General features: G+C 42.6%; 1 protein-coding gene across 4 annotated transcripts in view; it reads right to left on the reverse strand.

The window, feature by feature from the left end:
• adgrv1 (adhesion G protein-coupled receptor V1) overlaps positions 1-16567 on the reverse strand; it is a 524573-nt gene that overhangs the window by 34586 nt on the left and 473420 nt on the right. For all 4 annotated transcript variants that reach the window (XM_080189140.1, XM_080189139.1, XM_080189138.1 and 1 more), the window contains 2 exons: positions 7880-8001; positions 4708-4899 (listed from right to left, as the gene is read on the reverse strand). In XM_080189140.1, coding sequence (XP_080045266.1) covers positions 4708-4899; positions 7880-8001 — 314 coding nt within the window. The remainder of the gene's footprint in view (positions 1-4707; positions 4900-7879; positions 8002-16567) is intronic.

The following is a 16567-nucleotide window of genomic DNA, read 5'->3' on the forward strand; positions in this document are numbered from 1 at the left end:
AAAGAAGGAAAGATGGCTTGTATTCTCAGGGACACTGGAGGCCCTCTAGACAAACGTTCATAAAGCAGTGGCAAGAAATAACAGCAGAGATCAATGTCGGGGGTGTAGGCTGAAGGGCCTGCATACTGTGCAGAAAGGAATTTGATGATCTCATGTGAATGTTCAAGGTGAAGAGTGCATCTCTAAATGCTTCTAATTGCACCACAAACTTCTTGCACTTTTCAATTCACTACACCTCTAAAATTCACTTCAGGTCTCATGTCAAATATTCATATGCTTTATCTCACCCTTGCACAATTTGCACTGTTGCAAACCTTCCATCCTCATTTTACAGCATCTTCACCCTAACAACTATGCAACCATGAGGCCACATTGCCCAAATGCATTGCGTAATATTCACAGCTGCACTTTCCTCTTTCTTACAGAACTTAGCACACATCGGGAGACAGCAGGGATCACTGAGAGGGGAGAGGCAGATTTACATGTTTTAACTCCCATGGAAGAGGCAACGCTGGACATAATGGGAAGCAGCATTGCTGAGAACCCTTCCTCTCTATTCTAACAGCTTGTCTTGCTCTGCATGCCATTGCTTATTCTGCCATTCTTGCTCAATGCCAAGAGGAGGCCCTACGTTTGAAAGGTCTGTTTTTGTGCTGTACATCCTATGAGTGGTTTGTGCACAAGTAAGTACTTCAGCATCATCCAGACCACATCTTGTCACCCAAAATGGGTAGAATTGTAGCAACAGCTAGAAAAGATAATCCAGCATTTCACTTGCAAGTAGCTGATGATCATTTTAAATGGCATGTGATGCAAATATTGTCAAATGTGTGTTTAGAGGTTTGGAAAGTTTTAGGCTGGTCCACAGAGCTCCAGAACTTTTTTTATTCATTTGTTGGCTGGCCAGTATTTGTTGTCCATCCCTAGTTGCCTGAGGGCAGTTGAGAGTCAACCACATTGCTGTGGCTCTGGAGTCACACGTCGTAAACTGATTAAAATTAAGATTTCCGTGTGGGGAAAGTTTTTATTTGGTAAAGAGGCCAGTTTTCTGTCCAATGATCCAGTGGGGGCAGGAGCAGACATGGGTGATTTGCAGTGTGGGACTAATTTCAACTCTCCATGGTAGTGATGCTGAAGGAGAGATCTGAGGTTTGTGTTAAAGCCTTCCATTGCACCAGAACAAAGCAAGATGTGACTGGGGCCTCACATTCCTGCCACTGGGGACAGACCAACCCTGACTTTATTAATGCTGACCCAGATTTAATGCTGGAGGTCATGAAGGAGAGAAGGGAGGTCTTCTTCCTGAATGATGCTAGGAGGAAGCAACAGAGGTATCTCTTGGTTCAGCAACATCTCCCTCCACTTCCTCTTCTCTTCTCCTGGCCCTGCTCCTCCTCCAGTGAGCTATCTCTTTCCAAGGCCTCATTGTCCTCAAGATCCACACATATTTGTTATAGAGTGTGCTGCAAACAACTACAATAACTGCACCCCCTGCAGTTTGGTATTAGAAGGCACCATCTTACTTATCCAGTCACCAGAATTGTACCTTCAGAAGCCTGAAAACCAAGTCAATGTTGGTCCTACTGAGCAGGTGGCAATGGTCTCCATGTCTGGGGCTACTGTAGAGAAGTGAGTAGTCATCTATTTAAAGGGTATCCTTTGTCCCTAGGATTTATCCATGTACTTTGAAGATTGGAGTGAAGATATGCAGCAACTCGAACTTGCAAAAGACAAAGAACTTATGGCAGCTGCCAAGAAACTGAGCACACACATGGAGGAAGCTCTTATTGTGGCTGCACGTTAATTGGATGGAGTGGGAGTGGAAGCCCTTCTCATTCTTGGATCTCAGTGGCCAGTTTTGGGTGCCTTGATGGTCAGATACAATTTATGATGCTCTGCATCAAGGGAAATCTGGAGATGGAAGTGAAACTCATTACTCTCTGCTCCTTGAGGCTGTATCTATCATTAAATAAATGTACAGTTCAGCTCTGGCAAAATGCACATCAGTGCCATGCTAGATGCAGTGGCGAGCAATATTTGTGAGATGTCAGTAAGGTCCACAGCTGATCCTTGGAAGCAGCCAGAAATAAGGTGCTTCAAGACCGCAATGACTTGGATACTACTGTCAGGGCATGACAACCAATGTTGCAAGCTGGAAGGTCTTTGCCGACAAGCGCACAGATGCTCATTTCCATCTGTCCTAAGAGTTGCAGTCCCCTGCAGCACTGGATTTTAATCACCTCAGGTAACTTAGCTTTCAGCTCTAGGCCCTCTCTGAGGAATGGGTCTTCTGGCCCCTCTCTCCCTTCTTGTGCCCTTCTAATGCTCAGGGTTCTGCCCTTTCTGCAGATATATTTTCCCCTCGTCACCACTGGGCCCAAAATCTGGGCAACTGGCCACCCAATTGTCCTTGACAGTTTTGTCCATTGTTGTTCTGCCTCTGAGCCAGGGGTTTTCCAACCTTTACCAAGTCCTGGGTGCTGAGTGCCCACTCTCTTGCCATCTGTGCAGTACCAGTGGCACCCTTTTTCCAAGTGCCCAGTCCCCCCGTTTAAGAACATAAGAACATAAGAAATAGGAGCAGGAGTAGGCCATCCAGCTCTTCGAGCCTGCCCCGCCATTCAATAAGATCATGGCTGATCTGTCACTGCTCAGTTCCACTTTCCCGCCCTCTCCCCATAACCCTTAATCCCCTCTCCTATCAAAAACCCATCAACCCACGTCTTAAAAATATTTAGCGAGGCAGCCTCCACCACTTCAACGGGCAGAGAATTCCAGAGATTCACCACCCTTTGAGTGAAGAAGTTCCTCCTCAACTCCGTTCTAAACCGCCCCCCTTTTATCTTGAGGCTGTGCCCCCTAGTCCTATTGTCTTTTTTGAGCGGGAAGAGTCTTTCCACCTCTATCCTATCCATCCCATTCATCATCTTATACATCTCAATGAGATCTCCTCTCATTCTTCTAAACTCTAACGAGTACAAGCCTAGTTTATTCAGCCTCTCCTCATAGCTCAACCCCCTCAACTCCGGTATCAGCCTAGTAAACCTCCTCTGCACTCCCTCCAAGGCCAAAATATCTTTGCGCAGGTGCGGCGCCCAAAAATGCACACAGTACTCCAGTTGTGGCCTCACCAATGCCCTATACAGCTGCAGCAAGACCTCCCTACTTTTATATTCAATCCCCCTCGCTATGAAGGCCAGCATCCCATTCGCCTTCCTGACCACCTGCTGCACCTGCAAGCTGGGTTTTTGCGACTCATGCACAAGGACCCCGAGGTCCCTCTGCTGACCTCCAGGGTGATGTTCTGGGACACATTTGACTGTAGCAATTCTATGGTTCTATAACTGGCTCTCCATTTTGTACCCACCTCCTTTCAGCTAATCAGTTTTTGAAGGCATGGGTATCTGACTGCCTCTTTTAAATGTTGCACAACAAGCCTTGACAAATTCTCAACAAGCTTTCAAACAGTTTTAACTAACCTCAGGAGGGAGGAGAGTGGGATTGCTGCTCTGCCTACCCATGGCCTGGGCGATTCTTGCTGGCTCTGGCAACGTCCTTTTGAAATTGACGTTTCCCGTCATTGGTATTTAGGGACCAGCAATTCTCCACTCCCAACTTTGGGAGGGTACATAAATTCAGCTCATAATGGTGGAGTGGAAACCACATGAAAGAGAGGGTAAGATGCTGACAGTCAAACAGAAAGTGATTGCCGGGGACAGAAGGTTGGAGGGTCTCGCAAATATTGGATGGAGTGAGGACCTGGAGAGATTGGAAGATGAGAATGATGGCTTTGAAATCAATTTGCCCATGTACAGGGAACTTGGAAACGTTGGGAATGATCTAAGCGGGCGCAGGGTGTCGTGAGTGGCAGTGCTTTATGTGAATGGGGATGGCATTTTGGATGTATTGTCTTTTGTCAAGAAATCAAATAGGAATTAGGCAAGGGTCACTTTAGAGAAGGTCAACCTTGAGTTAAAATGGGCATGAATTAAGTTCTAGGTAGTAGTTGGGTACAGATAAGGGATTTAAGAAGGGGTAGACATGTTAGGATTTCGAGAAATATATAGAAATATTAAAAAATGAATGCTTAAATTACTCTTTTGATCCTTTTGTTTGCTTTTCCACTGAGGTGCTATTTCATATATGTTACTGAAGCAAAAATAAATGCAAATGAAAATGTTGATGAAATTTGTTGTTTGCATGGATGGACCACAAAGAGAGACGTGCACTATCTCAACTAACCAATGACACAATTAAATCATGAAAATTTGTAGGCCCTCTGCCTGAATGATCACAAGCCTCGCTGAACGCATCTGAAAATTCCCTTGAGAGCCACTAACACCTGTTTAACAACCAGTGAGAAAGAATCCCCAACACCTCACTGTACCATTATTCCCAGCCATTTTGAAATAATTTTGCAGCATTCAAAGTTTTCCAAGGAAGCATCTGGGGCAGAAGATTAGCTGACTAAAATGTTACATATATAGTTGTGCTAGAGGAGAAAGCTTTAACATCACATCAGAAGGAAAAACACGTTCATTCTTATGACACTCATTTTGTTAATGGGATTTCATTACTTATATAAAACGTATTGACAAGAATATCCATATGCACTTCAAATTAAACTCCAATGGTCAGATAAATCTAGTGTACTGAAGCAGCCTTAAAATCAAGCCTCTATGAAAGTGTAGCTCTGGTGAGTATTACCTCCTCCATTGCCGTGATCAGGTTTTGAGTAGATTTGCTGATCTCTCCTCCCACCGATGATGCAGCGCTACCTGGTGTGAGATAAGCTGACCCTGGACTTGGATGACCACTGATTTCCATACTGTAGCTTGCTTTTACTGGCCAGCAGAGCTGGTTATGCAGGATAAAATATACCACAAAAACGTACAGGCCCTAAAAAACACAACCAAAAATATTATAAACAGTCTATCGAGGTGGTTAAATAGATTCGATAAAAGCTTAAAAATGTAATATACAAATAAAAAGAGGTTTGTTCCTGGCAAGTTTTTTACGCAGAGGGTGGTGGGTGCCCGGAACTTACTGCCGGAAGAAGTAGTGGAAAGAGACACAATAATGACTTTTAAGGGACGTCTTGACAAAACACATGAATAGGATGGGATTGGAGGAGTATGGTTCCCGGAAGGGTAGGAGGTTTTAGTTCGGTCAGGCAGCATGGTTGGTGCAGGCTTGGAGGGCTGAATGGCCTATTCCAGTTCTGTAATTTTCTTTATTCTTTATAATAGGATTGCTAGTATGTAGATTTTTGACCATTTTGGTTTTATTACCTTGTTTCATTTTTTGTAAAGTTTTTTGGTGAGCATCAATGTCTAAAGTTACTAATTTGTAATCTGGATTCATTTTCTGTTATCCCTCATAATATTTTCCTCTGATCTTAACTATACGGTTATACTCATTGGAATTCAGAAGAATGAAGGGAAATCTTAGTGAAACATATAAGATAAGATAGAAGCGGGAAATTGTTTCCACTAGCGGTGAAAATAGAACTAGGGGGCATAGCCTCAAAATAAGGGGAAGCAGATTTAGGACTGAGTTGAGGAGGAACTTCTTCACACAAAGGGTTGTTAATCTGTACAATTCCCTGCCAGTGAAGCAATTAAGACTACTTCATTGAATGTTTTTAAGGCAAGGACAGATAAATTTTTGAACAGTAAAGGAATTAAGGGTTATGGTGAGTGGGCGGGTAAGTGGAGCTGAGTCCACAAAAAGATCGACCATGATCTTATTGAATGGTGGAGCAGGCTCGAGGGGTCAGATGGCCTACTCCTGCTCCTAGTTCTTGTGTTCTTATGTTAATTTCTGTTTTTGAGATTGATATCTGGTGATGCCTTTCCCGCTGGCCAGAATGGTGGGATTCTGCACCAGATTGGAAGCTCATTAAGTATGCACAGGCCAGTTCCCTATGCATCACCTGGTGGGCTGGCAGCTGATTTGTCTAACTGCTGCCGTCAATTGGCAAGTTTGAAGGTCCTGGCACCATCTTTAAATATAAGCCCAGCACACACTCAGCACTCTCTCCAGTCCACCTATCCTCACCAGATCAAGCAGGATACATGCAATCCAGAGGGAAAAGTCTAGCAGCCTCAAGATTCAACACCCCCTCTCCTCCCCAGAGGAAGGAGACCCCTATAGTCCCCAAACCCAAGATTTGTACTGATCTGTGATGGAGACATAGGAGGGTCTGTAGGTCCAACGACATGGTGCTATCCACAAATACCAGCTTTGAATGGAGGTGCAGGGCAGGAAATGGTCTGCCCTGCAAAGTGTAAACAGCACAACAGGACCAGAAAGGGTTGAGATGAATGTAATTTCCCACTGGCATGACCAAGATCGCAAGGTATGAAGCGGTGCCGGTGAGCAGTTGTTTTAATGAGCATTCATGAGATACAAATGAATGCAAATGGTGTTCATGCCACCGGCCAGTGCGAAGACCAAACTCCCCGCCCCGACAACAACTCCCCCCCACATTGGGAGAATCATAACGTGATTTTACACTGCTGGGTATCTAACTTCTTGTCTCCTGTTAGATTCTACACTCCCACAAACTCAGCATGGGTGGGATGGAAGAATTCCATCCCGTGATCTATGTTCTATGTGTTAGCAAGACGGATAACAATGAGTCGCTAAATATATCTTAACTTAACCTCTTTCCTGCTGGATAGATAATAATTTTACATGTTTTGACAAAAAAGCAGTTTAAGGGTTAATTTGATATGTATCCAGTTTAGATAATTGCATTCCATTTCCACAAGTTTGCTTGACTGTACATTGAGGTACTGCTGGTGGGCAAAAAGGATCTGTTTCTTTTTGGAGCATTGTCGAGGTTAATCATCTGTTAGAGGCTACCATCTCATGCTCAGTAAACAGCCTCTCAGGCTGATTTTCATTTGCTAATAGTTGTTTAAAAGTGTGGTATAACAGCTTTACAGAAACAGTTGCCCTTCTGTAGTTGTTTGTGCCCAATGTCCTAAATTCCCACAAGGCCTTAAACCCTTATAAGGAAGACCCTAGTCAAAACAAAATACCACATTACTAAGATCATCTTTTCTCACCAGCATACATCACTGCAGCCAAAACAGGCTGGGATGGCACTGTTCATTTTACATGTTTATCAAATTCAGAAACATCACTGTAAATATCTGAGGATTTCGCCTACATTAAAGATTAGAATTTTCAAAAATGTTACTCATTTAATCAATAAATCATCATTTAAAAAAACAGAATTTGTGATTAGGGTTTAATTATATAAATTTTGCATTAAGTGTGTCTCAGGAGATAGCACAGGCTGGCAGCATGTATCAATTTCTGTCCTTGATCATCAGTCCCAGTTATTCCTGATCTCACAAGGCATCATGGTATTTAGAAGATCCTCACTATTGACAGTATCCTTAATTCTGCAGAGCTTCTGTGCGCTCACATTTACCTAACTGCAATCAATGCAGGTAGCTACTCAAGACTCAGTGTTCGCAGGGGGCTTGGAAAGGGACCAGAAAATCTTGAAAACAGGATCAATGCAAACAGTACTTTTTTCTCCAAATTTCTTAAATTGGATTACATTTTTTTTTAAGTTCCATTTCATACAGGACAAAAATGAAGTGAATTCATATTAAAACTGAATTAATCCATACTTTCACTTTGCAATATCAGGCTCAATTCTGCTGGGAAACTGCAGAAGAACTGATGTGGAGAATTTGCTACCAGACTTTCAGAGGCATACAATTCTTAGCTGAAGCAACTTAGAAGCATGTAAATAAAAATATTCTTTTGTTTGTAATCACGTCAGTTTAATGACTTTTCATACTCTATTCTCCTTCTGTCTGATGGCAATGAGTTCCAAACATGTGCACATACTTACCTGTAAGGTGTTAAAAATAATAAACAGAATTAACATCCAGAAGTGTCGATATGCCATATGTAGGCCTCCCCACAGCCATGTCAGTGATAGCAAAGCGAAAAGGTATAGCACAAGGGGAACCTCTGTGAATAAAGGACGAAAAGAGTGAGATGACATATTGGAAAGTTCTGGAACATATCTTAATTGATTAAAAATGTTGCATTATCTGTTGATTGCCATTCTGTAATTACCAATATGAGCAACACTGTGGGGGAGATATTATGCTCCTGTTTTTAGGGATGGGAACGGCAAAGGAGGTGGAGAATAGCATGGGAGTCCAAAAGTAGTTTTTATACCAGCAAGATTTCCTGGTGCGATTATCCCAGTTCCCTGCCAATAATGTAACCGGATTAAAAACTGGGATCGCCATTTGCTTCAATTTAAATTTCGATATTAGGCCTTCAGTGGGGCGATGCCCCCCAAAATATTCTAAGTGCTGAATTTGTGGAAAAACTGGTGTAAATCATGATTGCTTTTCAGTGAGAGTTCAGACTTGAATCTCCTACACACTGTGCACTACAGAGGTCACAATCGTGAACATCATTAAAAGTTTGGAGGAGGGGAGGTGGGCAGGGCCTATTCATGCCAGAGACTGACAGTTCCGGCCAGTGGCCCTGAACTGTCTGCCTGCACTTTGCTGGTCAGTTTGATCGCTGGCTAACCCAGGACGCCCACAGTGCTGCCCTCTCCATGGTCCAAACGTGGCCCACAGAAGCATTCCTGGGACAGCCCCAAAGCCACCCCTTCTTCCCAGAGTTCCCCGATCTCTAGGCCCCGCCCACCCAGCATTGATGATCCCCATGGTAGGTGCCTCCGTGGGAAGCAGGCCCCTCCCCCCCAGGAGGTAGAACCCCCCTACCCTGACAGACCCCCACCCTTCCACAGGAGGCACACCCCCCAGAAGATGCCCGCATAGGCTGCCCCAATCGCTGGCCTCCTTCCAGTCCTGACTGGATCCAAATAGCAGAGTGGCAGTGGGACACCCTACCCCTACCAATCATCCCTAGGTCCTGCCCCAAATAGGCCCCAACACCCCCCCCAGGTGGGCAGTGCCAAGGTGTCCCTTCAGCATGGGCACTTTGTCCCTTGGGTAATGCCAGGGACACAGGCTGGCACTGCCAGGGTGCCCATGCCCAGGGGGCATCATCCCTGCCGGATTGATTGTGACCTCAACGGGAAAGGGAGTGTTCTGTGGGAGGAGAAGCAGTTATATGCGTGGTGGAGGGGCATTTTGCTTTTTATTTATTTACATCTGGGCGCCCTTTAGAAAAAGGCACCCTGATTTTTACCAACTTAAATTGCTGGCGAATGGTCACACAGACCCAAATTCTTAGCTCTATTTTCTCTCCACAGATGCTGTCAGATCTGCTGAGATTTTCCAGCATTTTCTATTCTTGTTTCAGATTCCAGCATCTGAAGTATTTTGCCTTTATTCCTTCTTACGTAATTTGTTTCAAATAATGGAGGTTTCAAGTTTGTCAGAATCATGTAAACACGTAGCATCTATTTTGAACATACAGCAAATAGGAAACTGGGGAACATGAGACTCTAACTTGAAACATTTGCTTTAACACTCAAGCTAACATACACAAAGATTAAATAGATATTCTATCCAAATATCAAAACTGAATCATTTGAATACTCCCTGCAGTGGCAATCCAGAGGCTAATTGAATCTATCAATGTAAATAACCTCAATAAACAACATCTAGAAATAACTCAAATTAGATTTGACCTAATTAGATAAACAATTCAGGTTCATGCTTGCGTACTGTGAAATCATTCTTTGTGCCATTCACCCATTGTACCTGGGGTCTCTTTGAAAGAGCTAGCCAATTAGTCTCTCTCTCCTGCTCTTTCCCTGTAGCCCTACAATTTTTTTCTTTTCCAAACAGAGATTTGATTCCCTTTTGAAAGCTTTTATTCAATCTGCTTCCATCCTTTCATGCACTATAAACCGGTTCGTAAAATGTGAAAAAAACTCATCAACTCTCCGGTTATTTTGCTAATTATTTTAAACGGTTTCCACTGGTTACGGATCCTCCTGCCAGAAGGACCAGTTTCTGCCTATTTACTTTATCACAACCCTTCATAATCGCCCCTTAACTTTCTGAGATCTAAGGAGAATATTCCCATCTTCACTATTGCCTTTCCATATCTTATAACCTTATCCTTGGGATCACAGTGATAAAACTCCTCTGCACCCTCTCTGAGATCCTGACATCCTTGTCTTGTAACCAAGATTGCCAAATAGTCAAGTACTGTTTACTGGTGTCTCAAAACAGACATTTTGATCTCTTATTAGGAAGCCAAAAAAACCATGGATCATCCAGGAGGAATGCGTGAGGAAGCCATCCAAGTTTCTTCATCACTGACTCCAATGCTGCTCACGTGAACTTTCAAAAAATTAACTTATGGGATGTGGGCATTGCCGGGTAGGCCAGCATTTATTGCCCATTAGTCAGTGGTGGTAAGCTTCCTTTTTGAACCGTGCAGTCTCTGACGTGCAGCTATATCCACAGTGCTGTTAGGGAGGGACTTCCAGGATTTTAACCCAGTAAAAATGAAGGTACAGCAAATATATTTCGAAGTTAGGATGGTGAGTGTTCCCAGGTATCTGCTGCTTTTGCCTCTCTTGGGTTTGGACGGTGTTGCCTATGGAACCTTAGTGAGTTTCTCCAATGCATTTTGTAGATGGTACACATGGCTGCCATTGTTTGTTGGTTGAGTAGGGAGTGAATGTTTGTGGAAAGGGTAGCAATCAAGTGGGCTGCTTTGTGCAGGATGGGTCAAGCTTCTTGAGTGTTGTTGGAGCTGCAACCATCCAGTCAAGTGGAGAACATTCCATTACACTCTTGTGCCTTGTAGATTGTGGACCAGGATTTGGGGAGTCAGGAAGTGAGTTACTACCACAGCATTCCTAGTCTTTGACTGATCTTGTAGTCACAATATTTATGTGGCTATTGCAGTTCAGTTACTGGCCAATGGTAACTCCTCAGGGTGTTGCTAGTGAGGAATTCAGTGATGGTAATGCCATTGAATGTCATGGGGAAATGGTTAGATTCTCTCTTGTTGCTGTTGGGCATTGCCTGGCACTTGTGTAGCGCCAATGTTACTTGCCACTTGTCAGCCCAAACTTGGAAATTATCCAGATCTTGCTGCTTTTGGACATGGACTTCTCCAGTATCTAAGGAGCATGGAATGGTACTGAACATTCTGCAATCATCAGTGAACATCCCTAGTTCTGACCTTATAGGAGGGAAATCACTGATGAAGCAGCTGGAGATATTTGGGCCTAGGACATTAGCCTAAGGAACTCCTCCAGTGATGATCTGGACCTGAGATGTTTGACCTCCAACCACCACAACCAACTTCCTTTGTGCCAGGTATGACTCCAACCAGTGGAGCGTTTTCTCCCGATTCCTACTGACTAATCTTTACAAGGGTTCTTTGAGGCCAAACTTGGTCAAATGCTGCCATGATGTCAAGGGCAGTCACTCTCACCTCACCTTGAGCATTCAGTTATCTGGCTCATGTTTGAACCAAGGTAGTAATGAGTCAGGAGCTGACTGACCCCGGCAGAACCAAACTGAGTGTCTGTGAGCAGACTATTGCTCAGTAGGTGCTGCTTGATAGCACTGCTGATGATCCCTTCCATCTTTTCACTGATGATCGAATGTTGACTGATAGGTGGGACAGAGTGGCTGCTGGTCAGAAGGAAGAAAAAAACTGGCTGCTGATGTGTGTGAGAGTGGGAGTGCATGTGTGATTGACAGAGAGACTGTGTGTGAGGGAAAGAGACTGTGTATGAGACAGTGAGAGTGTGAGTGAGAGTGAGTGTGTCTTCATATATGAGTGTGTGTAAGCAAGAGTGAATGTGTGTGTCAGCGAGAGCATTTGTGTGTGTGTGTGAGAGAGAATTTGTGTATGCATATGTGTGTGTGTGAGCAAGATTGTGTGTACATGTGTGATAATGTGTGTGTGAGTGAGAGTGTGTGTGTGTGAGGGAGTGTGTGTTTAATAATGTGTGTGTGTTGTTAAGATACCAGAGCACAAACCCCAATGCATGTTATGGAGCCTGACTAGACTCCAACATTTGTGTGACGATATGGTGTTTCACTCCAGGTGTGATTCTGTTGGCACTCTAGGAAGCTTTTATCAAAACAAACTTTATTTAACATGCAGTTTAACTATAACAAATGAATTAGCCTAACTTTACCAACTGAAATACCTAAACATGAGAAGATACAATTCTTAACTGAACCTTTCTCTATTAATTCCAATTCAAGCAATATTCCTCTAGTAGACTTATAGACACCTCTTCAAAATCTGTTAACAAATATCATAGGTTTACATGCCTGTACACTCATATGGCCTTTTGAACATCTCTGGAGAGAGAGACAGCTCCAAACAGCAGCCTCCAGAAAGAGAGACAGATAGAAAAACACCTCTTACTTCTTTCAGGACCACATAGAAACTGACTGTTTAAAATAAAAGAAGTCTGTGTGTTTCTCCGACAACTTTATCTTCACCCATTTGCATGACTCTACCTCTGTCAATCAACATAATCAAAACACTACTCTGAAACCACAGAGAAAAATCCAAATAAACAAAAATGCTTTAATTCAGATTAAAACAAACACATCCCTAGCTAAAATCAATCATTAGCCTGTATTCTCAGCATGTGAGCTGACTAGTATAGACAAATCGGCACTGTGTAAAACAGGGCTCAATTCTAAACATACTCCTTACAAGAAACATGATATGAATACATTTCTTAAAGACAGTGTATCATCACAGTGTGAGTGAGAGTATGTGAGACTGAGAGAGAGTGTGTGTGTGTGTGTGTGTATGCGTGAACACGATAGTATGTGTTTGTGTATATGTATAAGCAATTTATTGCTTTAACATTTCTTTATCTTTACTCAAAGTTGTTTCCTTTCTTCATAATTCAGCATCTTAGTGGGATTGATGTTTAATGTTGTGCCAAACCATAGGTGGGATTTTATGGTCTCGCTTGTCCTGAAACCTTAAAATCCAGCTCAAAGTCAATGGACCTTTCCATTGTCTGCCCCTCGCCTGCTCCGATTCCCGTGGCAGCTGGAAAGGTAAAATTTCAGTCTATATCTTTTTGAAATTTGCCCATTGTGTGAGAAGAAAGATTGAAATGTGACTCCTCACGTGAAAAGGTTGGACAAGCCTGCCATTGAGGAAGTTTTGTCCAGTGAGCTAGAGGAAGGGAAGGAAGTATATGACTACAAACCGGAAAGATTAAAGCTTATATACCCGAAACATTCATTTAAGGTCAATTAGTTGAAAACATATTGTTTTAGAAGAAGTTTTAGCTTTGGAATACTTTGTAAACCTATTAGTGATACAAACATTTAATATTTTAAAACCAAGTCACCCTTATTCTGTAGTGATCTCATACTATCAGTAACGTGGCATTGGAAGATAATATGTATGTGAAATCTGCTATGACTAAGTGTAGCTGATCTTTTCTGGTCAATTTGACCTGCTCCATTCTTGTTTAAGCACAAGCTTGGTAATGTTCTTTTCCCTCCTGAGTATCTTTGAACCTTGACCCTGAATGGTACTTAGTGACACAGCAAGTTGGAAAAACTAATGCACAAACTGAAGAATAGGCTGCACGTTTATTTTTACTCTGCTGAGTTGTCAGGCATTGAGAGGAAGGGAAAGCTATAAAAAGCACTATTTAGGGGAAAATGCGGTGTTTGGATAAAAGCGAAGGGAGAATAAATGTGCTTACCAGGAGACATGGACTCACAGGTCAAATTAGCTGTTGTAACTTCTATGGGCCTCTCAATTAAAACAAGTGTAGATGAACTTTGGCATTTCTTTTACTTTATCTAATCATTTTGATCATTTTGTTTTATCCTTTGATTAATCAGTCAGCCCTAATGATGACATCAGTGGGATTATAAAGGGACAGAATTCAAACACACAGAGATGTAACTCCCTCAGAAAACCAAGGGATATTCATTCCATTCCATTTGAATCATTAAATATGTAAAACTAGCATCCATAAAGCTGTCAGGAGGACACATAAAATAAAAGCAGGAGACCAAATATTCAGATAAACAAGTTGCAAAAGAGAAGATTATGGGCAGGATTTTCTGGCCGTGCTTACCTCAAAACTGGAAAATTTCACCAAATGTCAACAGGCCTTACCATAGACCACCACCAGCCACGCCCCCACCGCCCCCACCCCCCCCGGGGCTCGCTACGATTCCCTTGGAGGGCGGGACAAAAAATAAGTGGAAAAGATATTCTGTAGACTCAACTTTTGGAATTATTGATGGACACAGTAGGTTGCCAACTCTGGTTGGAGGTATTCCTATATTGGCAGTTATGTGAGGATTGACCATGTGATATCTCGGATGGGGGTTTGGGTAACTATCCAGTCTCTTGGTACTGAGCAGGCATTGGGGTGTTGGGATGTTGGGCTGCCGGAGATGAGGGGGTTGGACTATGAAGAGAGACTAAATAGACTGGGTCTGTACTCGTTGGAGTTTAGAAGGATGAGGGGGGATCTTATAGAGATGTATAAGATAATGAAAGGGTTGGATAGGGTAGAGGTAGAGAGATTCTTCCCGCTTAGAAAGGATAGCAGGACTAGAGGACACAGCCTCAAGATAAGGGGGGTGGGGGTGCAGTTTAGATCAGAGTTGAGGAGGAACTTCTTCACTCAAAGGGTGGTGAATCTCTGGAATGCTTTGTCCGTTGAAGTGGTGGAGGCTACCTCGCTAAATATATTTAAGTCACGGGTAGATAGGTTTTTGACAGACAGGGGAATTAAGGGTTATGGGGAGAAAGCGGGAAAGTGGAACAGATCCACTTCAGATCAGCCATGATCTTATTGAATGGCGGGGCAGGCTCGAAGGGCTAGACGGCCTACTCCTGTTCCTATTTCTTAAGTTCTTATGTTCTTATAGTGCCGATGGGCACTGGACGAGTGTCTGTGATGGCATGTGCCCTCAGCCAGCCCACTGGAAATGATATATCCTCCTGATGATCTCCTAAGGATCAGTGCTCATTGGCACACGTGACTATAAATGTCAACTTCGTAATTTTAAGGAACGCAAAAATAAATTATTATATTTCTGCTCTTTCCACGGACTGAGTAATACAACAAGTATATTTATTCTGAGTCCACCGAATGATCTTAACATGCAATGTAACTTTAGATGTGTTTATTTTTAGCACATTTTGTAAGTAAATTAGTGCACAACTTAAATGTTTAACCAAGACTTGGAAAGTACCACCGATATATCCAAACAGGAAGGAATCAGCTGCTGACAAGATGCTGTGGGTTGCTTTCTCTCAGTTATAGTGTAGGCTGTTGACCTATGCTGTGGTTAATTTCAAACACCACCTACTCCATGAACTATTTATAGAAATTTATGCAATGGAACGTTTGGCCATATTTTCATAGATTTGTATTTTTTCACTAATCTGTCTGCTGTGTTGTGAATGCATCGTAGGGCTTCATCCGGAAGGTTACAGTTTAGGATCTCATAAAATGCTTTTCTCATGCTTAACAAAAACTCTTCCAGAGGCAAAGCACTCTCACATCCTTTGCTCTGAAATATGTCCAAGTGTGCAAAGTGGTCTGAGGAAACTTGCCATGCTGGAGAAAAATAACTTATGATTTGAACTTATACTTGATGATCACTTCAACACTGGTGATAATTAGTATCAGACATGTCGCACCCTTTTACATTAGATTGAATAGCCAGAATAGTCTATATAACCTTATATATCAAAGAATGATTCAGTAACGTCAAATTTGTAACAGTATAACAAAATGAAAGCAAAAATTTGACTCCCTCTTTTACACAGAACTACAGAAGTTTACAGTGTAGATGAAAGCCATTGGCCTAACTTGCCTGTATGAACCTTTTGCTGGAGCAGTCCAAAACTAATCCAACTACCTTGATCTCTTCCTGTAACCTTGTTTCTCCCCCTGCTTCAAGTGTTATCAGCTCTTCCTTTAAAAGGCGCAGTGATGCTTGTCTCAACTATTTTCTATGACAAAAAATTCTTAACTTAATATGTAAACGTAGTTATCCAAACTTCTCTCTCCAATTTCTTTTAAACTGATAGCCCCCTGTTACTGACTCTCCAATCAGAGGAAATAGTCAGTTCCTATCAAACTCTTCATCATTTTAAGCAATTCCAGCAAATCTTCTTTAGGCTTTTTCTGCTTCAGTGCAAGTAGTCCCAGTACCAGTCCCTTCTCATAACTGTTGCTTTCACATCCCTGCCAGGATCCTAGAGTGAAACTATTCAGACTTCCTTTCTGATTTAATCAACTTTTTTTTACAGCAGAGTGCTGACAACCACACACAATTTTCTAACTATGTCTAATCTATGGCTGATAAGACTGAAATTGAACATGGAAGGCTGGAAAAGGCATTGAAGAAGCAAAATACTGCAAAAGCTGGAAATCACTTTGAAGCTACATCCTGACGTGGAAATATATTGACATTCCTTTATCATTGCTGAATCCTGGAACACCCTCCCAAACAGGAATGCGGGAATATATTCACCATAAAAACTGCAATGGTTCAAGAAGATGGATCATCACCATCTTCACAAGGGCAATTAGGGGTGGAAATAAATACTG

Source organism: Carcharhinus amblyrhynchos, chromosome 5, assembly GCF_965287045.1.
Source record: "Carcharhinus amblyrhynchos chromosome 5, sCarAmb.v2.hapA, whole genome shotgun sequence".
Lineage (NCBI taxonomy): Eukaryota > Metazoa > Chordata > Chondrichthyes > Carcharhiniformes > Carcharhinidae > Carcharhinus > Carcharhinus amblyrhynchos.